Raw genomic sequence first — 23561 nt, forward strand, 5'->3', positions numbered from 1 at the left:
AACTCTGAAATATCCAGCTTAAAGACAAGCGATAGGCATTTGTATTTCACTCTGGTATTGAAAATATTTATTTCTCAGGGGCTTCATTTGAAATTATTTCGAAAGTCCAAACAATAAATTGATAATCTTTCTAAATATCTGATATGGCTTGTTCTTTTCTGTTTTGATCATTAGTGAGAGATAGAATTTATCTTAGACATCCCCTGACCATTCTTTAAGTGTGCATTCTAAGGAACAGTTTGAATTTCATTTTGTTTTAACTACTTTCATTGATGTTAAAGCTTGTTTTTCGTTTTCTTTTCCTTTTTTCAGCTATCTCTTCCACTACATATCAGAAGACCACATTATATATCTTTGTATTACAGATGATGTAAGTAAAATTTGTAGAAAATATTTCATTATGTAATTATATTTGTTTGTTTTTTTTCTATACATTTTGCATAAACTTCTTCAGCACATTTAAAAATGCTTTCTGACACTACTGCAAGTTTGCTTGCAGTTTTACTGCATACCAACACAAAGATATCTCTATACTGCTATGTGTTTACACGTAGTTATCAACTGTCTTTGTTATCATCAGGCATAGTGGCATGTTAGAAATCATATTTACCTAGAAACCATTGATATCTGATCTGATTTATCTCACAAACATGACCTAAATCCCAAATTCCAGATACCTATACTTGATCACAGCCATGGAAAATTTGTAATTCCGTATTCATACAATTACCACTTTATTTTATCATCATTTAGTTTCTGCTTTCCATACTGGCATGGGTTAGATGGTTTGACTGCAGTTAATAAGCTGGAGAGCTGCACCAAGTTCCAGTCTGATTTGGTATGTTTTCTATGACTGGATGCCTTTCCTAACACCAACCACTGTTGTCTACTATGGCGCACTGATTTTCTTTAGAGTCTTTTTTTTATAAAAAACACACACACACAAAAAAAAACCTCTTTCCTAACACCGACCACTCCAAGAATGTCATGAGTGCTTTTTATGTGCCACTGGCATTGGTACCAGTTACATAACACTGGCATTGGCCAGCTATTTCATTTCATTACACTCAGTAAAGTGGTTGGTGTTAGGAAAGGTATCCAGCCCTAGAAACCATACCTGAACAGATAATGGAGCCTGGTGTGGTCCCCAACCTTATCATCTCCTGTCAACGTATGCCAGCATGGAAAATGGACATTAAATGATACTGCTGATTATTATTTTTTTCCTTCTTGATTTCATTGTTTAAACTATCATTTAACATCATCAGCTACATTTCTATCCAGCATTTACTATCTCTTCTCATCACAGCCCCACACTATCAGAATTGTCTTATTTACTGTTATCAAAAGCTTCCGATGTCTTACATTTTACTGGCTTCTTCTTTACATAAAAAGGCTGTAAATTTATTATTAACTATGTTTCAGACACATGTCCTGAATGAATGTTTTATAGTAAACTGTGTTGGATATTTGTTTCAGGCCTCATTATTGTTTATATCATCCACTTGTTACATATATTAGTGTGCAGTTTATAAAGACATGCAAATTTCAGCCCCCTTTTTCAGTCTACTCAGCACTGGATTAACCATTAAGCAAAATAAGCACGTTCTTAGGTCATCAAAGTAAAGGTGGGCATCACAGAAATGGTAAATGGTTATATGATTGGAGCCTGGTGTGGTCCCCAACCTTACCAGCTCCTGTCAACCCATGCCAGTAAGGAAAATGGATATTAGATATATATACACATAAGCTCAGGCTTATTTTTTGCAGAATATTGGAAATGAATGACACTTCTTGTATAACTGTGACACTCATTTTGCGACTTATTACACAATGTCAAGACAAAGAGACACTAACACACACACACACATAGAAGCTTCTTTCAGTTTCCATCTACCAAATCCATTCACAAGGCTTTCATCACCCCACCACCATCATCACCACCACGACCATTTGGCATCACCTTTCATCTTCCATCACCCTCTATCCACCATCATCACTACCACCACCACCATCACTACCACCACCACCACCACCACCATCATCACCACCACCCATTATTGCCAAAGTGTTCATGATGTCAGAGTGAAAATCTCATCAAGTACTTTTCATATATAAATAAAATGGAAGCATACAAAACTAAACATTATTTTCCATCTTACTGTTAGTTTTGCTTAATTTTGAGAAGTAAAAATTATTATTATGTGACTCATTATTATGTATATTTTGCATTACATATGCATAGGGACACCAAAAAATTTTTCAGTACCTCTGGCCTCTATGGGTCTACTACTCTGATATCTGGTGTTGTAGAAACTTCAGCTGCCTTTTTCTGCACCTCTGCATCTACTATATAATTAAGGGGTCTACTACACTTCTGATATATTTTGTGTATATTTGCGTGATGTATGATGAGCATTTTCATTTTTTCATGTTTGGGTTGCAAAGATCCTAGGATTTCAAAACTGTTGTGTGTGATATAGAGCTAAAGAGATTGTCTGTCACCTCACATCAGATGATCTTCTCTGCCATCATCATCATCATCGTTTAACGTCCGCTTTCCATGCTAGCATGGGTTGGACGATTTGACTGAGGACTGGTGCAACCGGATGGCTACACCAGGCTCCAATCTAATTTGGCAGAGTTTCTACAGCTGGATGCCAAATTAGATTGGAGCCTGGTGTAGCCATCCGGTTGCACCAGTCCTCAATGCAAAAGCATTTAGTCATTTATATCAGTAGTATCACCTCTACTGCCACCACCACCATCATCACCCCACCACTAACATCACCTCACCACCATCATCATCACCACGATCATCTGCTATCACTCTTCATCCGCCATCACTCTCTATCCACCACTATCCGTCATCACCACCATCTACCGTCACCACTACCAGCATCATCACCATTACCTATCATTACCACCACCCATCATCACCACCATCACCATTTAAGGGGCAACCATGTTAATAGTGTTCATCTTTTGATCTTTTTTCATTTTATGAACAATTTCTTTTTATTGTTGACTTTGTTTCATTAAGATTTGTATCTTTTTTATTTGTTTTCAGGTTTTTGAGAGAGCAAAAGCCTTTATGTTTCTCAATGATATAAAAAAGAAGTAAGAATTAACCTTTTTTTTTTTTAAAAAAAAAAACAGTTCTTTTTAAATGCAATAATCACATCCATCATATTAATCTCGAAGGATTGAAAAAAAAACCCCCAAAAACATACTGACAGAATTTGTTTTAGAACAAAATCATTTGTAAATAAGATTTGATTTGTTCTTTTCTTCAACACATCTTCAGCATGCAGTTTGTCATGATATCAGTTCAAAGGTTAATAATCTTATCTAATAAGTTTTCAAATTTTATTTGTATATTACGGAGATGTACTTGCATAGCAAGTAACTGATCTGAGATTGTGTGCTGGAACGAAAATAATTGCAGCATGGAATGTGTTTATAAGCCATTTAAGAAACACATAAAATCCGTTAGATTCACTTCAACATTTAAATTTGATTTGCCAAAATATTTCTGTTGCTTTGAGACCGTGACCTGTTCACTGACAAAATTCCTTGTTTATGTGTGTCATATTTCATGGTTAGTAAGGCACCGGTCATCATCATTTTAATGTTCACTTTTCCATGTTTACATCAATTGGACACTGTTTATTGAGGCAGATTTTATGTGGCTGGTTACCCTTCCTGTCACCAACTCTCACTTGTTTCCAAGTGAGAGTTGGCTCAGACATATTTTTTTGCAGAATATTGGAAATGGTGTGAAGGCTCATGGCTCAGTGGTTAGAGCTTCGAACTTACCATCATGAGGTTGTGAGTTGGATTCCTGGACCAGGCTGTGTGTTGTGTTCTTGAACAAGACACTTTATTTCATGTTGCTCCAGTTCACTTAGCTGTAGAAATGAGTTTCAATGTCACTGGTACCAAGCTGTATTGGACCCTTTGCCTTTCCCTTGGATAACATTTGTGGCATGGAGAGGCGAGGCCGGTATGCATGGGTGACTGCTGGTCTTCCATAAACAACCTTGCCTGGACTTGTACCTCGAAGGATAACTTCCGAAGTGCAATCCTATGGTCATTCGTGACCGAAGGGGTCTTTACCCTTTATTGGAAATGAATGACACTGCTTGTATAACTATGATGCTCATTTTGCAACTCATTACACAATGTCAAGACAAAGAGACACTACCACACACAAACACACACACGCACACAGAAGCTTCTTTCAGTTTCCATCCACTGAATCCATTCACAAGGTTTTGATCTGCATTATTAAAAGTTCTCTTCAAAACCATATCATTTTTATTCAATCATATTGCACAACATATTGGTCAAGTACTTTCTTCTGTTGCCATGAATAGTCCAGAGTCATATGAATAAAATTTAGTAGATGAAAGGAGTGCAGAAGTCAGCTTTTGTAATACATCTAAATGCTAATGGAACTCACTGTTAGAGCTTGTCAAATAATGAAAGCATTTTCAGAATGTTTTGAAGATTTCAGTCCAGTGCATATGTAGATGTGTTAAAAGTTGTGTTTGGACAAAGTCTGTTTCTTGTTCTCATTGTTTAACCCCAGTTTAAATCAAACAAATCTATGATCAAAGACATTCCAACTGTAACCACCCCATCAATTTTGGAGTATGCTTAGTACTACAGTATCTTTTTTGTTTAAGATTGTTGCAAGTTACTTAGTGACCCTGCCAGTGCTGGTGCCACATAAAAAGCATCCTGTCCACACTGTAAAGTGGTTGGCATTTGGAAGGGCATCCAGCTGTAGAAACCATGCCAAAACTGACACAGTAGCCTTGGGTAGTCTTCTCCCTGGCTAGTCCCTGTCAAACTGTCCAACCCAGTATGGAAGGAGGATGTTAAACGATGATGATGATTGTTAGATAGTTATTTAAAGAAATTGTAGCAGCTATTACTATTAAGTACCACATAAAGGGTCCCTTGTTTGGCTGAAAGCAGTGGTGAATATAAAGTGGCATCAAAAGTAAAATTCTCAAAAGTGAAGAAAGAGTGGATGAATGTATCTTGATGCATATCTGAATAATTAATGGTCTCTACATGTTCTAGCAATGTGTGCTACATTGAACTGTCTTGTCAGAAGTCTTGCTATTTTTAAGCTGGTTAATTTCAATTTGGTGTTTATAAACTGGCCTTCCAGATAATATGAAGGAGTTAGTTTATTTGGCAAGAGTAAAAACCTCTGCTTTTATCAATTCTGATGTCCAAGAAGGCATTTGTGTGTAGTGTAAGACAGAAAGTTTTTAGTGGATTAGGTCTTACAAACCTTATATTAGTCATTATACATAGAAAAATGTAATTCAAATGGAATGAGCAAGGATAATATTCAATAATTTCTTATCACATGTTCCAGCATGATCTTGCACATGACATTTAAAACTTTCTCAGATAAGCTACCTTTTCAGAAATTGAGATATACTATCATATGCTTGAGTGCCTTTTGGGCCAGTCTATGAGGGTACTTTTTAAACCCTTTTGTTATTATATTTCTTTTGAAATACACTGCCTTTGGTCCAGTTAATTTTGAAAATAATGAAGAATTTAATAAAATGATTTTATCACCATTAAGCTGGTGTTTTGAACTTCATTTTACATAAAATTTTGAGGAAAGGTTTAAATTTAGATCACTTTCAAACAAGAAGCCTGCATCATAAAACCAGTAGTTGTCTCAGGCAGTTTGGTTCAAGGAACTATTTGGGATAGTTGGTATATGAATTTTTGTTACCTTGCTGTATATTAGAACTAAAGATGTGTGATGTGGTGTAAAAAAGAAGGTCAAGAAGAGGAGTTAAGGAATTTGTTCAGTGTCTAGATGTGTATTCATCAGTATGGATATATTACTTATAAATCTGTTGTGTTTGAAAAGTAATCTATTGTAAAAAGCTCACAATATTAAAAAGGGATATTCTGGCAATGATCCTGAATATATTGCTGCAGTTAGAAAGAGTTGTGAGGCTGTACATTACACAATTTCCTTTGGTAGAAGTTTTCATTTCCAAATGAATACCTCCTTTGTGACAGTGGGTCATGTCCTCATGCTGTGGTGTTTTTTTTTTATCCATATATCCATATAGGGGGTACAATGTCTGAAGGATTATGCAGCCTATTTTGATGTCTCTGTAGATCTTTATTATATATATGTTATGCACCAAATCACGGCCTCTTCTATCATTGTTGTTCCCTTATAGCTGATACTTAATTACACATCTTCCATGATCTCTCCCAATTTTGGTCTCATGAAATGTGTATAGTATTGCAAATTTGCAGTTCATATTTTGTAGACTTGGTACTTGTTAAACACTGTACTAATACAATATATTATATACAATTTTTATTTCTATCTGTAGATTTCAAGTTCAGTATGGCCAAAGAGCACGTACTGCATTACCCTATGCTATGAACAGTGAATTTTCTCGAGAATTGAGTCTTCAAATGGTATGATAACAACTGTTTCTATTTTTGTTTAATATTGTTTCATGGATTTTATATTCTGTTGATGTTCATCATCACCATTTAGCATCTGTATTCTATTGTAGCATATGTTGGATGGTTTGACAGGATCCAACAGGTCAGAGGCTTCTGTTGAGCTCCAATGTTTGCTTTGGCATGGTTTCTGTGCCTGGATACCCTTATTAATGCCAGCCATTTTACAGAGTGTACTGGGTGTATTTTCATATCACCAGCACTAGTGAGGTTGTCAAATAACTTGCAAGACAAGACCCTTTTATTGAGGGAGGTGGTTTATACCAGGTGTTGAGAGAAAAGAGTATGATAGAGGGATAAGAACAGATGTTTTGTTGCAGAGGAGATACATGGCTACCCTAGCTGGAAAAGGGGAGGAAATGGTGATGATGAGATGTCAAGATATATCCTCAAGGTACAAGAATATGAATGTGAGGTGGATAGGGGAAGCAGACCAGATAAATTTGCAAGGTGAGCAACACATGGTTAAAAGTAGGGAATATAGAGATATAGGTGGTACAGAGAATGGCAAACAGGGAAGGAAGCACAGCCATCATCATCATCATCATCATCATTGTTTAATGTCTGTTTTCCATGCTGGTATGGGTCAGGCTGCTTGATAGGAGCTGGCAAGCCCTGTGGCTTGCCAGCTAGAGGGCTCTGACTGTCAGTTTTGGCATGGTTTCTACACAAGATGTCTTTCCTAATGCCAACCATTTTACAGTGGTACTGGGCATTTTTATGTGGCACCTGCATTAGCGGTATCACCAAGTACTTGCAACACAGAGACCTCTCGACTAAGAGAGAGACTGGAATCAAGGGAAATGGCTGTCTGCCAGACAAGAGGTTAGAGTATAACAGACAGACATAGTTGTCTTATTATACAGGAGATACTAGGCTATCCCAGTAGGACAAGAAATGTGAAAGAGAGAGAGAGAGAGAAATATAAACAGAGTGAGAAAGAGAGAAACAGATGCTGTTAGAAATGCATTGAGGCCTACCCACAAGGAACAGAGGGTGGGGCAGTATAAATAGTACTGAGGGGATAGAGGAGGATGTTCCATAATTCCTTTGATCTCTCTTAGGAACTCTCAAAATAATCCATACAGAAATCAAGATTTGGTAATTGAAATGTATATTAAAGAAGTTTATTGAGCAGAAAATACATACATTAATTATTATTCATTCTTTGAAAATAAATGAATAAAATCCTTTTAAAAAATAATTGATTTTTGAAAATTTCCTTTTTTAATTTAATTTTATTTTGTTTATTCTTTAGCGATATTACTCGGATGTGAAAAATACAGACAAACTGGAAAAAGTTAAAAATCAAGTTGATGAACTGAAAGAAATTATTGTGAGAGATATTGGTAAGTAATAAGAGAAAAAGTAAAAAACAGTAATTTGCAGTGATTGAATAAAATGAATTCATCATCATCATCATCATCATCATTTAACATCTGCTTTCCATGTTAGCATGAGTTGGATGATTTGACTGAGGTCTGGTGAACCAGATGGCTACACCAGGCTCCAATCTGATCTGGCAGAGTTTCTACAGCTGGATGCCATTCCTAATGCTAACCACTCCGAGAGTGTAGTAGGTGCTTTTACGTGCCACCGGCACAAGGGCCAGTCACACGGTACTAGCAACGGCCATGCTCAAAATGGTGTTTTTTACGTGCCACCTGCATGGGAGCCAGTCCAGCACACTGGCAACAACCTCGCTTGAATGATTTTCTAACGTGCCAGTAATGCAACGCTGGTAACAATTACGCTCAAGTGGTGCTATTTACAGGCCACTAGCACGGAAGCCAGACAGCTGCTCTGGTAATGAACACGCTCGGACAGTGCTGTTAGTGCTCCACTGGCGCAGGTGCCAGTCAACGAGTATAGTTCAATTACGATTTCGATTTCACTTGCCCCAATAGGTCTTTGCAAGTAGAGTTTAGTGTTTAAAGAAGGAGAGGTTCGGTGCGATTACCATTACAGATTTCAAATTAAGGATGATTACTTGGTTGCACAGCGTTAAATTGGCAGAAAAAGTATAGGGACAAAAAATCTCCTCTACAGTATAGATTGAGACATATAAGTCTAAATAGAAAGCATCTCTTGTTTTTGTAACACAGTAAAATACCAAATTCATCCTGTAGAATGGATAGTGATAGAAAGGATACCTACCTGTCATGACCATGCTAAAAATAAAGGAATAGCTGGAATAAGATATGGGCTGTGTAAACTATATACAACCTGCCTGTCTTGGAGACCAATGACTAAATATTAATTAATAAAAAATAGATTGGATTTTTTTAGTCCTGCACAATCTAGTACCAATGGTTTGATAAACTGAATAGTACAGTACATGATGTAAAGTAGTTGTTATAGGAAAAGCATTCAGCTGTAAAAACTATATCAAGCAAGAGTAAAGAGTGCGTAGAGGAAATGTGATCTTTGCAAGTTACATGACAGGCAACCTATATATAGGCGCAGGAGTGGCTGTGTGGTAAGTAGCTTGCTTACCAACCACATGGTTCCGGGTTCATTCCCACTGTGTGGCACCTTGGGCAAGTGTCTTCTACTATAGTCTCGGGCTGACCAAAGCCTTGTGAATGGATTTGGTAGACAGAAACTGAAAGAAGCCCGTTGTATATATATATATATATATATATATATATATATATATATATATATATATATATATATATATATATATATATATATGTATGTATGTGTGTGTATATGTTTGTGTGTCTGTGTTTGTCCCCCTAACATGGCTTCACAACCGATGCTGGTGTGTTTATGTCCCCGTCAATTAGCGGTTCGGCAAAAGAGATCGACAGAATTAATACTAGGCTTCTAAAGAATAAGTCCTGGGGTCGATTTGCTCAACTAAAGGCGGTGCTCCAGCATGGCCGCAGTCAAATGACTGAAACAAGTAAAAGAGAGAGAGAGACAGCAGCTACATGTCAATTGTAGTTGCAAATGTACACAGGAGAGACATCTATACTGGTCTTTGTAAGAGTTGGTAAGTTATGTGAGTGACTCATGTGACATCTGCATCTATTTTAACCCCTTATCCAGCAAAGACGAGTTAACTTGTCTTCAACCAATTTGTCTTTTTCAGAGTGCGGTGAATAAACTTGTCCAAAACGTATAATTTCAAAAACAGCTACAGACGAGTTTATATGTCATTTCTTGGTTTTTATCTGTTTTCCTTTTTTTTTTTTTTTTTTTACAAATTACATCCAGATGTCAAGCTCAGAAGATGATAATGAGTATGAACTTTCTATTATTAGCTTGGATACATCAGATGAAAGTGCAAGCTTGTTTAATAAAAAAAAATTTGTCTGAAAAGGAAACGTTTTCTCTAACCGCCTGGGAAGGTGTCAAAACTTTTCTACAACTATCTTCGGTGGTCCAGCTGCTTACCCGGTCATCATATCTTTAATTATATGTGCTTTCATCATACAGCTATAAACTTCTCTCTTGGACCTTAGGATAGGCCCTTGCCCTCCCATGCCTTCCTGTCATTCAACAACCTCTCATAAAAAGCATTTCCATGTCATTTAGTTCTGAGTATCATTGAGGCGTACTACTATTATACATTTCTCCCATTATGACATCTTAATTACCTCAAGTAGTACACAACCTTACAATCTGGAAAGCCTCATGTCTCTGGTTTCCATTCTACAGAACATGAGCAAACCTATTTTCAGCTTCTCATGTTACCAAACATGACACTTAGCTTCTTTTCAAGTCATCTAATATTGTTTTTTGTTGTCTCCCTTACTTTGAATCATCCCAGATCTGTCACTTAGCATTTACAATAATCTGTCTATCCTGTTTCCTGGGATCTATCTGACTTGTGCTTGATTAGTTGTTGACCTGGTTAGTTTTCTGAAATCAGTGTTGTAAATGATTTGGTCATTTGTGTTACAGGCCTCCAGGAGCTTTGGTATCCTACTCATTCCCCACATCCACAACCGTTATGTATAGTAATAATGAGGCTGCTATCATGTTTAAAGATAGTCTACTGAGGAACCTCATACAAGTCTTACTGCTGTTCATCTGCCAGTCCTCATTGTGGTGCATATGCAACAATAAATATCAGTTATGTTATCCATGATTAACCTAAGATTAATTTCTTTATCATACACTCTCGTGTCTTGTTCACTTCATTAGTTCATTTCTCTTGCATTGTTATTACACCCACCCTCCAAAAAGAAAGAAAGAATTTGTACCTTTGTCATTGTCCATTACTTGTGGGGAGCCTGGTTGAGGTTCCCTTCCATCTTCTCTCCTGTACAATCTCTCTTTATGTATCCTTCATGGTGTTCATGGTAACAATCCTAAACCCTTGAACTAGGCATGAAGTTGTAAAACTCTTGTGCCCGATGGATTGATTGGTACCTGTTTTTTGTATCTGAATTGAAGAAAGTTTGTACTATTCCATGGTGATGTTTAGGAGTGAGGTTTTCACATATGACTAGATGTTTCCACCAATTAATATATTGAGACACTCCCCACCCCTTACTCACCAGCAAATTACTATCAACACTTATTAACATGGTGACTACTAGTCTCTGTTGTTTTGAATGTTAAGTGGCATGGGAGGTTAAACTTTCTTTTGCTGGGTTCAAATCTCATTTGCAAACCCATGGTAAAGGAACCTCCACCAGCTATTCTGCCTATATGTCTGTGCACACCTGTCAATGCAGTGTATGCCAGGTTTGCAAATCAAATGGAGGCTTCAAAAGATATTTTAAGATCCACAAAGTTGAGAACTGCAGATCCTCATGGTCTAAACCGTATATGCAATCTATGTGGGTATCTTTTCAAAACATTGTCTGCTTTAAAAAGTCACATCAAATGCTATGATGGTTATAGGGTGTAGGTACAGGAGGTGGTCAAACTCTTTAGAAGGAGTAGACGACCACCATATATATGTATATATAAAGATTATTATATATACATATAAAGGTTATATATATAAAAATTAAAGACACCCTTCAGTCATGACTGACCATGGGACTGAACCTAGAAAGTTCCCCTCCGAGGCACAAGTCCAGGCAAGGTTGTTTATGGAAGACAAGAAATCATCCATGCATACCAGCCTACCCTCTCCATGCTACTGATGTTATCCAAGGGAAAGGCAGAGGCTGATACAACTTGGCACCAATGACATCACAACTCACTTTTACAGCAGAGTGAACTGGAGCAACGTGAAATAAAGTATCTGGTTCAGGAATTGAACTCACTACTTCATGAGTGTGAGCCTGACACGCTGACCACTGAGCCTTGTGCCTTCACCATATAATTTTATATATATAAAATGCTGGCATGGAAGGCAGATGTTAAACAACAACAACAACAATGACGATGATGATGATGATCAAAAAAAAAAATCAGCATTTAACATCCGTTTTCCATACTGGCATGGGTTGGATGGCTTGAAAGAGACTGGCAAGGCCAGGGACTGCACCAGGTCCAATAGTCTTTTTTGGCTTGGTTTCTATGGCTGGATGTCCTTCCTGATGCCATTCACTCCACAGAGTGTATTGGGTGCTATTTACATGGCACCACCACCCACACCAATGCTTTTTTATGTGGCGCCTTGGTTTTAGGATCTTAATTCTGTCAAGTACAGAAATGTGCCACTTATGATCTTTTTAACTGGTTGGAAAGAAGTCACACTTCCAGGACAGCATTCTTCACCCTATGAGATGTCATTTAGTGCACTGCAGGGATCTGTTCTTGGCCCCCTATTGTTTGTTGCATACATTGTTGAAATATGCCACAGTGTTGAAATATGCAGATGACATCAAGCTGTACCTTGAGGTAAAAAAAGACAGATCCTGAACACTATAAATCTTTCCTGCAATCAGAACTGGACACAATGTGACAATGGATCATGGACTGGCAACTCAAGCTGGCTGTGGACAAGTGTACCACCATGCACTTTGGGAGGAAAAACCCAATGTCCACATACTCTCTTCACAACACTAATATCAAGCAGTCTTCTTGTGAATGTGACCTGGGCATTATTACCGCCAGCAGCGATTTGTGCTGGACAAAGCACATCTCTAAAATTGTCGAGCAGGCCGAGGATGTCTTGGTATCACTCAGCAAGACCTTTATCAGCTGCTTTCCAACTATCTGTTTAAGGCTGTATATGGCTATTGTGCGACCACACTTGGAATTTGCATCATCAGTTTGGAACCCCTATCTTGCTCAGGACATTGACCTCCTGGAAACTGTACAGAGACATGCAGCCAAGCGGACACCCTCCATCAGGCATCTACCATACTCTGAAGCTCCGACAACTGACTTAGTAAACAACCACAAAATAATTATTCATTCTGCCAACAACCACCTTGAACACCTTTTTGAGCTACATGTGTCTAACACATGTGGGCATGTCAGAAAACAGCACAGCTGCCATGACTTTTGGAAATGTTTTTTTCACACTCAGCATTGCTGAAGCATGGAACAAACAACCTGAATCAGTTGTTAGTTGCTGAGACATTGCATCCTTTAAAACCCCCATGCTTCCAGAAATTCACCAACACTACACATGATAACCACCCCCTCCATATGCATGCAGACATGTATATCATGACTCATACACTGTTCACTTTCCTGGCTTTTGTACATAATTCTATCTACTGTACATGCACCTTTGATGAGTTGTAGTGCAACTGAGCACTGTACACAATAATTTCATTATTATTATTATTATTATTATTATTATATATCTTGGTACTTTGTCATCTTTGTAAGGTTCAACATTTTGAGATCAGCCTTCTATACTTTGTCCCATGTCTTCCCTCTCCCACATACACATACATACACGTATGTAGGGATAAACATACATGTCTCCTTTGAATTTCTTGACAAAAATATAATCATCACCATTAATGATTTCATCATCAAGGATGTAATTAATTGTAATTAATCAAACATTTTTTTCCTTCACTTAATTACACTGTAGCTTAATAGTACTTCACAAAACAGTTGGAAATGAAAATATCGTTCAAATTTTGCATTAGGAGCTCTACAGTAAATTTTTTTTATCTATATGACATGGTTAATATATGTGTATCATTGAAAAACCTGAAGCTGCATTTTTCTTTCCAGGAAAAATTCTTTTTATAGATGCATTGCATTAAAACTTGCCATATCCTTCAGAGTTAGGCAAAACAAAACCACACTGGAGGTGACCACAAGTGCAACAGATGTGTATTTCAATGTTTTTGCAGCTTGTCAATGTCACAAACTTAAGTCACTTCCAAAACAAGATTGAATTGTCCAGTTTGAAGTATATAGAGACAGTGTATAAACAATATATTGGCTTGCAGTGAAGTTATTTGGGCTGAATAAAATTCAAATTATGCAATAGAAACCACTGTAGAGTATAATTTTTACCTATATTACATACTTAGTGTACATTGAAAGGCCAGAAGCCACAGTTTTCATCCAGCAAAAAAATCCCTTTATAGATGTAGGTACATGTGTGGCTCTGTGGTAAGAAGCTTGCTTCCCAACCGCATGATCCTGGGTTCAGTCCCAGTGTGGCACCTTTGGCAAGTGTCTTCTGCAATAACCTCAAGCCAACCAAAGACTTGTGAGTGGATTTGATTGATAGAAGCTGAAAGAAGCCTATTGTATATATACATATATTATGTGTGTGTGTGTGTCTTTGTGTCAGTGTTTGTCCCTTCGCACTGCTTGACAACTGGTGCTGATGTGTTTACACCCCCTATAACTTAGTCGTTTGGCAAAAGAAACCAATAGAATAGGTACTAGGCTTTAAAAAACAAAATAAATATTGGGGTCAATACCTCAGACTAAAAATTCTTTAAGCATGGCTGCAGTCTAATGACTGAAACATGTAAAAGATATAGTGTTTTAAAAAACACTATGTTTCAGAGCTAAATAAAACAAACTACAAAAATGACAAAATGCACATCTGTCACTTTATAATCACTTTGTGGCAATTTTGTTTTGCTTCACCCTGAAGTGTATTATGTTTTTAATATCATGCATCTATGATGAGATTTTTTCTTCCCTGATGAAAAGTGTAGTTTCAGGCTTTTCAAAAATACCCATATGTTAAGTATGTCATAAAGATAAAGAAAATATTATCATTGCATTAGGTACCACTATGATATAATTTTGTTTACTATATCCGTTTTCTTTCTATCAAAATTACCCTTTTGAATAGCCAAAAATTTATTATCCTGGTAGATACAACAATATAACAGTAAAATCTCATCAAGCTGACTCTAATATATATAATTAGAGCCATTTCAATTAATTTAGTTAATTCTTTCTTTTTTTTTTTTTTCAGATCAGATATCAGACCGAAATGAGAAACTAGAGCTTCTAGTTGATAAAGCAAATAATCTAAATGTAAATGTAAGTAGTTTGATCTGTTGTACTTTAACCACATAGCATTCAAAATAACAAAATGTAGCTGTTATAAATACAGCCAATCTTAACCTTGTTGATGTGTTACTTTCAACAGCAAATAATGTCTTACTAAATCTCACAAGAAATTACATTGTTTCACTTTTTTTGTTTATCAATTTTTTTTTTTTTTTTTTTTTTTAATTAGAAATGTAAGCTATTTTCTGAACCACAGTTTGTCTTTTATTATTTTTTGTTTACCTTAGAAATGTAAGCTATTTTCTGAGCTGCTGATTTCACTTGTAACTATTGTTCTAGATTTTTTAGCTTATATTTAGACCAAAGCAAGGCTGTGTAGATATGTTTGCTTCACGACTTATGGTTTTGAGTTTTGTGTTTGATACAACTGTGTTAAAATCTTTTGAGGGATAGTCTTCCCAAGGCAAAAAATGTAAACAACCCAGCATAAGTTAGTGGCTAGAACTTCAGATGTAGAGGTAGAAGGACTCAAAGAAACTAGCCAGTCTGAAAAAAAAAAGTGGTATGGAAACTCAAAGGCCCAGCTAACAATGAGAAATTCAGAAACATTCTAATTGAAGCTTCTGGTGAAAAGGAGTTTAAAATGTATAGCATAGAAGACACCTGGAAGTTCCTACAGCACAACTTACAGGGAGCTATAGACCAAATCTATGGTTGGTGTGAAGTCCTAGCCAGACCAGGGATGATGTGGTTATGGAACGGTTTTGTAGAGGGGGCTATAAAAGCAAGAATGACAAACCTGGAAGGTTTAGAAGAAAAGGGGTAGTGGATCTATATATATATATATATATATATATATATATATACACTTTTATTTAAGTCAAAATACATATAAACAATTGCAGTGTGGAAGATATTTGTAAGCCATTCAAGAACACACAAGAACAATTAGTTTCACTTCAGCATTTAATTCTTATTTGTGTCAAAGTATTTTCATTGTTTTAAAACTGCAACCTGTTCACTGACAAAACTTGATGCTAAATTAAATATTGAAGTGAAACAAATGGTTTTTGTGAGTTCTTGAATGGCTTACAAGTATCTTCCACACTGCAGTTGTTTTTGTTTCAGCACACCATCTCAGGCCAAGTCACTTGCTATGTAAGTACATTTCCGTAAAATATATATATACATATATATACATGTCTAAACACGTACTTACAATATACTTTCTCTCTTATTTCCTAACAGTCAGTATCTTTTAAGAAATCCAGTGTCAATCTTGCTAGATCACTGTGGCGGAAAAATGTAAAGATTTGCATTTTAATATTTATTGTCATTGTGGTAAGTTAAATCAAAACGTTCTTGTTTTTCTTTATTTTTGTTATTGAATGATTCAATGTGTTAAATATATTTCACCAGATTTAGTTTTTATTGTGTCAACATTAATAGTGGCTGACCTATGTAAGAATGAACCTGAGAGATAGAAAGTTGTCATAGGTGGCAGTGAGATTACTGAATCACAGACACTGGGTGCCTGCACTTGGCACTACTCTTATTGTGTGGAGTACTAACACGATGAGTGTTAGTCTTGTTAAAACAGTTTGTTACACTTCAGTGTACTTGCTGATTGAAAGCAGCTTTTTTTCCTGTTACCAGTCATTAGCAGAATAGACTGGTTATATCTATCATTGACATTAGAAGACCTGCCTGGTTGGACTAAGAGACCTTTCTTGTCTGTATCTACACTACAGTAAGGAAAACTGCTTAATAATTAGTTAGGAGTCTATGTAACTTTTACTAAAAGTAAGCAATTATTAAAGTCTCCACTGTCTAGAAAATTCTAGAGCCCCACGCGTATGGGAAAACCTATTTTTTTCTGTCGAGGGCTTATATGCCCTATTATTAGACTATTTTCTTTAGTCACTGTGCAGTCACTATAAGCTTCAAGCTTATAAAATACTATTATTATTATTTACAGAATTGTAAAACTCGACACTGCTTAACAAAACCATTTGCAGTAAAAGCACATGAAAGTTTGTTTACAAAAACAACTACGAACTAACATAGTTCTTAAATCTGAGAGAAAAATAAAAATATATATTTCTATGCATGTATATATAGATCAGGAGTTTAGTTTGATGAATGTTCACTGCTGTCTACTTACTGTCATATGCGGAGGACAGGAGGAGGGAAATTCAGCATAAGTAGGGCAGAATTATAGTGATGTGTGTGTGTGTGTATATATGTGCATGTACTCTTTTACTTTGGAGCACCGCCTTTAGTCGAGCAAATCAACCCCAGGACTTATTCTATCGGTCCATGTTGCCGAACTGCTAAGTTACGGGGATGTAAACATACCAGCATCGGTTGTCAAGCGATGTTGGGGGGGACAAACACATACACACACACACACACACACACACATATATATATATATATATATATATATATATACATACATACATATATACGACAGGCTTCTTTCAGTTTCCGTCTACCAAGTCCACTCACAAGGCTTTGGTCGGTCCGAGGCTATAGAAGGCATTTGCCCAAGGTGCCATGCAGTGGGACTGAACCCGGAACCATGTGGTTGGGAAGCAAGCTACTTACCACACAGCCACTCCTACGCCTATGTGCGTATATTATTATATGATTGAATGCCATGCATCCATTTTCAAGTATGTTTTATCTTATATGTGTGTGTGTGTGTGTGAAGGTGAATATGTAGATCAAAACTGAGATGTATTTGTAACTGTTTTACGTTTCTTATCCTTTTTGTAAAATATGAATAAGAAACGTCTTTCTTTTTACTGATTTATTTATTTGTATTTGCAGGTTGTTTTGTACCTGATAATATCGATTACATGTGGTGGACTTGATTGGCCATGTACCAGGAACTAATAATGGACATGAAAGTCCAAATGACCATTTACAGCCTGTTGTAGTTATTGTGGAACACAGACACAAATAGCCATATATTTACCCTATGGACGTTTTCAAATAAGAATACAAGTATTTCCTACTCTTTCTCTCTGTATCTAATTTCATTTAATTTCTACTTGAGATAACATATATATATTTTTGAATCTTTTTCACTAAATTTACTGCAAAATAAAGAATAGAATTTTCTTTGACATGTACTTTTTCTATGTAATGTGCATTTGTTTATGAAATGCATACAAACAAGCATGACTATGATATAGAAGCAAACATGGCTGTGTGGTTAAGAAGCTTACTTCTCAACCATGTGGTCTTGATTTCAGTTTCACTGTGCAGCACCTTTGGCATGTGTCTTCTACCATGTACAGTAAGTCCGCCATAATCAATTCACTGCAGTGAAGTCCACTGTCATCAATTCATTCCAGGAGAAGTCCACTATCATCAATTCACCACAGGGGTAGTCCGCCGTCATCATTTTACCACAGCGGAAGTCCACCGTCATCAATTCACCACAGGGGAAGTCCACTGTCATCAATTCATCACAGGAGAAGTCCACCGCAATCAATTTACTGTCTTTTTTTTTTTTTGATAAAATAGTTTTTACTATTTAACTATTAATGGTGAGATAATATAGATATATTTTCTTAGTAAAATTTCCCCATGGTGAATTGATGGTAGTGAATGTACCTGTAATCATCTATAGCCCCAGGCCAACCAAAGCCTTGGGAGTGGATTTAGTAGACATTAAACTGGAAGAAGCCAGTTGTGTTTGTGTGTACCTTTGCCTTGCCATCACATGATGGTTGTAAAGATGTATCACTGTCATATAACCAAAGTTTGTGCTTTCAGTCTTCCATGAAAAAACACATCAGGCCATGGGAAAATTAATTTGCTTGGAAATGAATAAGGGTTGACAACAGAAACGACTTCTAGCTTTAGAAAATCAGCCTCAACTGACCCATTCAAGCACGGATAAGTGGATGCTAAAATGATGACAATGACTCTGAAGAGAGAGTATAGCTGGTGACAATAGCTTATTTATAATTTCATATCCCATTCTTGAAAGTATGGTTGTCTCCAATGGTTATGAAACTTTTAATTTCAATCACTCTGCCAAGAATTCCTTTTGCACTTTTCTTTTGGATTACATTACCAAGGTGTAAAGACAGACAATGGACAAGGTCTTAAAATCTCAGCAGCTTGTGTGTGGAGAGTGTTTATTTCATAAATGCTTTCTCACAAAATTATTCAAAATTTAGATCTAATTTTCTCATCTGTAAATGAAAACTTCATGAATTAATTTATTTTAATTTCTCTTGAGCTGTTTTTGATTTCCTACCATTATCACATACAATATATTAAGCTGCTGAAGATGTCTAAAACAATAAGTCTGGCATCATGCTTTACATAGCTGTCATTCAACCCTGAAGAAGCAGATACCAGATGAAAAAATTTCTATTCATTTCTCAGCATCTTAGTAATTAAACTTGGTAGTTCAACTACGTTCTCTGACTTCATATCCTTAATGGTGCTTTTGGTTGCATTATTGTCTGTTTCAGTTGCCAGTTTCACTGTTGGTATTTCATGGATTAGTGCCTTGTTCCACCTTCTCTTTTTGTTTTTTTGATCCATCTGTGTACATTTTTATTCACAAAATAGATGTGGTTTGAAGGAAATTCGATACTTTTTCTAGGAAGTCAAATAATCTTGATCCCACTAAAGATGACTTTGCTTTTCAGTCTTCTGGGTCCAGTAAAAGAAGTTTCATAAGACAGTAGGATTCAGTCATTTCACTATATTTTTTTCTCCTAATGAAACAGAAAATAATAACATTCATCATTATCATCTTTGATAATCATTTGATTGTTTAAAACATTGTCCCTAAACAATTACTTCTTATTTAGATTGTATTTTTTTAAGGCAGATAAGCATTTGAAATAATATTAACATCAGAATGTCGTAAAATTTTATATAAATAATTGGAGATTGTTTTTTTTCTTTTTGTCTTCTGAGAGAATTAACTCATTGATTAAAGTTATACTCAGTCTAGTTATTTATTATACACTTTAGATATCTGCTTGTAACTATGCTGCAGAGTGGGTTTTTTTTAAATACAATTATGGGAGTTTAAAAAAAATATGGGTGGACAATGCAAGTAATTTACTTAACATTTTCTTTTTAAATATAAGTTATAATTGTAGCCATGCATTTGCTGCCACTGAGAAGAAACACATTGCAGCAGCATTTCTGTGCTACTGCAAGAGATCGCTGAATGAGAATGCATGAGGAGAAATTGACTAGTGCATTCAGCAGAGGCTCCACTTATTGAAGTTGAGTTATAGTTAAAAGGGCCATGAAGGATATGAGGACAGTTTGGCTGTTATAAAGATACTAAAAATATCTGCCAAAATAGGAAACAGTACTGAACATCAGAATGACAATTGCTTGTATTCCATTTTACCGGTGCAGTTAATACATCATAACTGTTGCAAGAATGAAGCAAATATTCTAGAAAGAAGCAATTAAATAAGAATCAAATCAATGGCCTGTTAATATTTATGGCCTTTACTCCTTAAAGTTGGCTGATTTTATACTTCCTCCACTCAAGCATTCTCAATTGACTTCTCTCTCCACTGTACTGCACCTGTTCACCACTCCATAAATCTCAGCTCTCAGCTATTAACTTACAACAGTTTAAACAGAAGAACATTAGTAGCATCATTCTCACTGGTTTCAAGAAGACCTGCTAAGGCTATAAGCACTATCCCTTCCATAAAACCCAGTAGGTAAAAAAAGTTTTCTTAATTTAAAAATATACAGTAGCATCACAGCTGATAGGAAAGAGATTCAGAAGGGTACGTGCCAGGATTAGGAACCATCTTAGGACTAGGAAATCTTTTCTTAGAGGTAATTATAAAAGAAATTCTTTGCAACTACTGGAAAAGGTACTATACCTAGGATTTGTAGATTTGGGGAAAGACATCGAAAGGTTTACCAAGAAGTACTTGATGGTTTCTGTCACCTAGTAAGTATTGGTGATGGGTGTTCCATAAGCAAAGTAGTCGGAATAAGATGGGGAAAAAATTCAGAGAGCTATTGCTTCTGCTGGCAAGAATAAGAGTTTCTCTTTAAACGAAGACTAGATTGTGTGATTCTTGTGGATGAAGTGCAATATTGCATGGCTATGAAACATTGGAATTGAATGTGTGGGGGATATGTGACAGCTAGAAAGAAATGAGGCGAGGTGAGCATGCTCTGCTGGATATGTAATCATCATCATCATCATCATCATCATCGTTTAACGTCCGCTTTCCATGCGAGTATGGGTTGTGAAATAACGAGCTGAGAGGAAAAACTGGGTCATTAAAAGGAATGAGATGCAGTGTGTAAATTGTGTTGGTATGGATATGTGCTGCATATGAATGATGATAGTTAGACAAAGAAGTGCAATAGAAGAAGAACTTGTAAAAGCTGATTTTGGAAGACTGAACCTCACAAAAAAAATAACAAAAAACAACAACAAATAAGATGCAGTGCTGGAGAAGACCTGTCATACCCATGCAAGAAATAAATAAAATGGATATAAAATAAATGTCCTTGCTTCAAAATACTGATCAAGATGGAGAAGTTAAAAAATACAGAATTTCTTTTTCCTTCCAGAAAGATACGTTTTTCTGTAACTCTCTTGATTCTTTGATACAAATATAGAATTTTCTTTCTCTCTTTTTCTTGTTAAATAGTTGATCAGATTAGAAATTTGATTTTTGTGGTGGCAATGTTTGAGAGGATGTGCAATGGCTTTGAACACTGCCCTGTTCTCCAAAGTAATACCAAAAAAAAAAAAAAAAAATTGATGTTATCAGGAAAGGCTTGGGAAGTGTGTGTTCTGTATCTGTTAGTTCCAACATTGTATTGAACATAACTCTTTTTGTGTGAGAGAAATATTATTTTTTTAAAATTTGGTTGGAAGAGGTTGTCAAGCTGACATCACTGGTACTCTCTTCTATCAATCCCAGAAGGACTTAAAGACAGAGATGACTTCGGCAGGACTTGAATTCAGAATGTAAAGTAACAAATATCGCAAGGCATTTTGTCCAATGCTTTACCCCACCCCATCAACTACCAATCCAATGTGTATCTGTAATTTTTTCTACTATAAGCACAAGCCTGAAATTTGGTGGGAAAGGCCAGTTAATTACACTGACTCCAGAGCTTAACTGGTATTTTATTGACCTCAAAAGGATGGAAGCCAAATTAAACCTTGGTGGCATTTGAACACAAAATGTAAAGTCAAAAGAAATGTCACTAAGCATTGTCCAGAGTGCTAACAATTCTGCCAGCTCACCACCTTAATTCTTTCTATTAAAGGCGCAAGGGGGAGGGGAGGGGACTAGTCAATTACATCAACCTCTAATGTTCCATGATACTTAATTCATCAACCATGAAAGGATGAAAGGCAAAGTCGACCCTGGTGGAATTTGAACTCAGAACGTAAGGACAGATGAAATACCGCTAAGCATTTTGCCTGGTGTGCTAATGATTCTGCCAGCTCAACGCTTTCGCCATCTTAATGGCTTCAAATTTGGGCACAAGGCCAGCAGTTTCAGAGTGGGGGGTAAGTTGATTACATGAACTCCAGTGTTCAACTGGTACTTATTTTATCGACCCCAAAAGGATGAAAGGCAAAATCAACTTCAGCGGAATTTGAACTCAGAACATAAAGATAAACAAAATGCTGCTAAGCATTTTGCCCAGCATACTAACAGTTCTTATTTCTTTATTGCCCACAAGGGGCTAAACATAGAGGGGACAAACAAGGATAGACAAAGGGATTAAGTCGATTACATCGACTCCAGTGCATAACTGGTACTTAATTTATCGACCTCAAAAGAATGAAAGGCAAAGTTGACCTTGGCGGAATTTGAACTCAGAACATAACGGCAGACAAAGTACCGCTGAGTATTTCGCCCAGCATGCTAACAGTTCTGCCAGCTTGCCACCTTACTAATAATAATAATAATCATGGTTTCAAATTTTTCCACAAAGACAGCCATTTTGGGGGAGGGAACTAGTTGATTACATCTATCCCAGTGTTCAACTGGTACATAATTTATTCCTTTCTACTCTAGGCACAAGACCTGAAATTTTTGGGGAGGGGACCAGTCGATTAGATTGACCCCCAGTATGCAACTGGTATGTAATTTATTGACTCTGAAAGGATAAAAGGCAAAGTTGACCTTGATGGAATTTGAACTCAGAACGTAGCGATAGGAGAAATACTGGTAGGCACTTTGTCGTGCTAACATTTCTGCCAGCTTGCCGCCTTAGTAGTAGTAGTAATAATAATAATGATGATGATAATTTCAAATTTTGGCACAAGGCCAGCAATTTAGGGGCAAGGATTAAGTCGATTAAACTGTTTCCAGTGCTCAACTGGTACTTATTTTCTTGACCTCAGTGGCATTTGAACTCAGGACATAAAGACAAACAAAATACCACTTAGCATTTTGCCTGGTGTGCTAATGATTCTGCTAGCTTGCCATCTTTGAAAATTTAATAATAATAATCGTTTAAAATTTTGCCACAAGGGCAACAATTTGGGTGGGGGGATCGGATGAGTCAATTACATCGACCCCCAGTGTTCAACTGGTACTTATTTTATTGACCTTGAAAGGATGAAAGGCAAAGTCGACTTTAGTGGAATTTGAACTCAGACCGTAAAGATGGAC

At 36.4% G+C, this 23561-nt stretch overlaps 2 protein-coding genes across 4 annotated transcripts in view; one reads left to right on the forward strand and one right to left on the reverse strand.

Moving 5' to 3' along the window:
- The window catches only part of LOC106869946 (vesicle-associated membrane protein 7), a 46556-nt gene extending 28535 nt beyond the window's left edge, over window positions 1-18021 (forward strand). For all 3 annotated transcript variants that reach the window (XM_014915886.3, XM_014915887.3, XM_089365514.1), the window contains exons 3-9: window positions 313-370; window positions 3071-3120; window positions 6393-6480; window positions 7787-7877; window positions 14855-14922; window positions 16141-16233; window positions 17728-18021. In XM_014915886.3, coding sequence (XP_014771372.1) covers window positions 313-370; window positions 3071-3120; window positions 6393-6480; window positions 7787-7877; window positions 14855-14922; window positions 16141-16233; window positions 17728-17793 — 514 coding nt within the window. In that variant the 3' untranslated portion in view covers window positions 17794-18021. The remainder of the gene's footprint in view (window positions 1-312; window positions 371-3070; window positions 3121-6392; window positions 6481-7786; window positions 7878-14854; window positions 14923-16140; window positions 16234-17727) is intronic.
- Window positions 18022-19032: 1011 nt separating this feature from the next.
- LOC106869945 (ragulator complex protein LAMTOR1) overlaps window positions 19033-23561 on the reverse strand; it is a 33075-nt gene continuing 28546 nt past the window's right edge. Inside the window, exon 7 of the mRNA XM_014915882.3 lies at window positions 19033-19640. Coding sequence (XP_014771368.1) covers window positions 19626-19640 — 15 coding nt within the window. The 3' untranslated portion in view covers window positions 19033-19625. The remainder of the gene's footprint in view (window positions 19641-23561) is intronic.

The sequence above is a fragment of the Octopus bimaculoides genome, chromosome Z (assembly GCF_046866305.1).
Source record: "Octopus bimaculoides isolate indiv1 chromosome Z, ASM4686630v1, whole genome shotgun sequence".
NCBI classification, from domain to species: domain Eukaryota; kingdom Metazoa; phylum Mollusca; class Cephalopoda; order Octopoda; family Octopodidae; genus Octopus; species Octopus bimaculoides.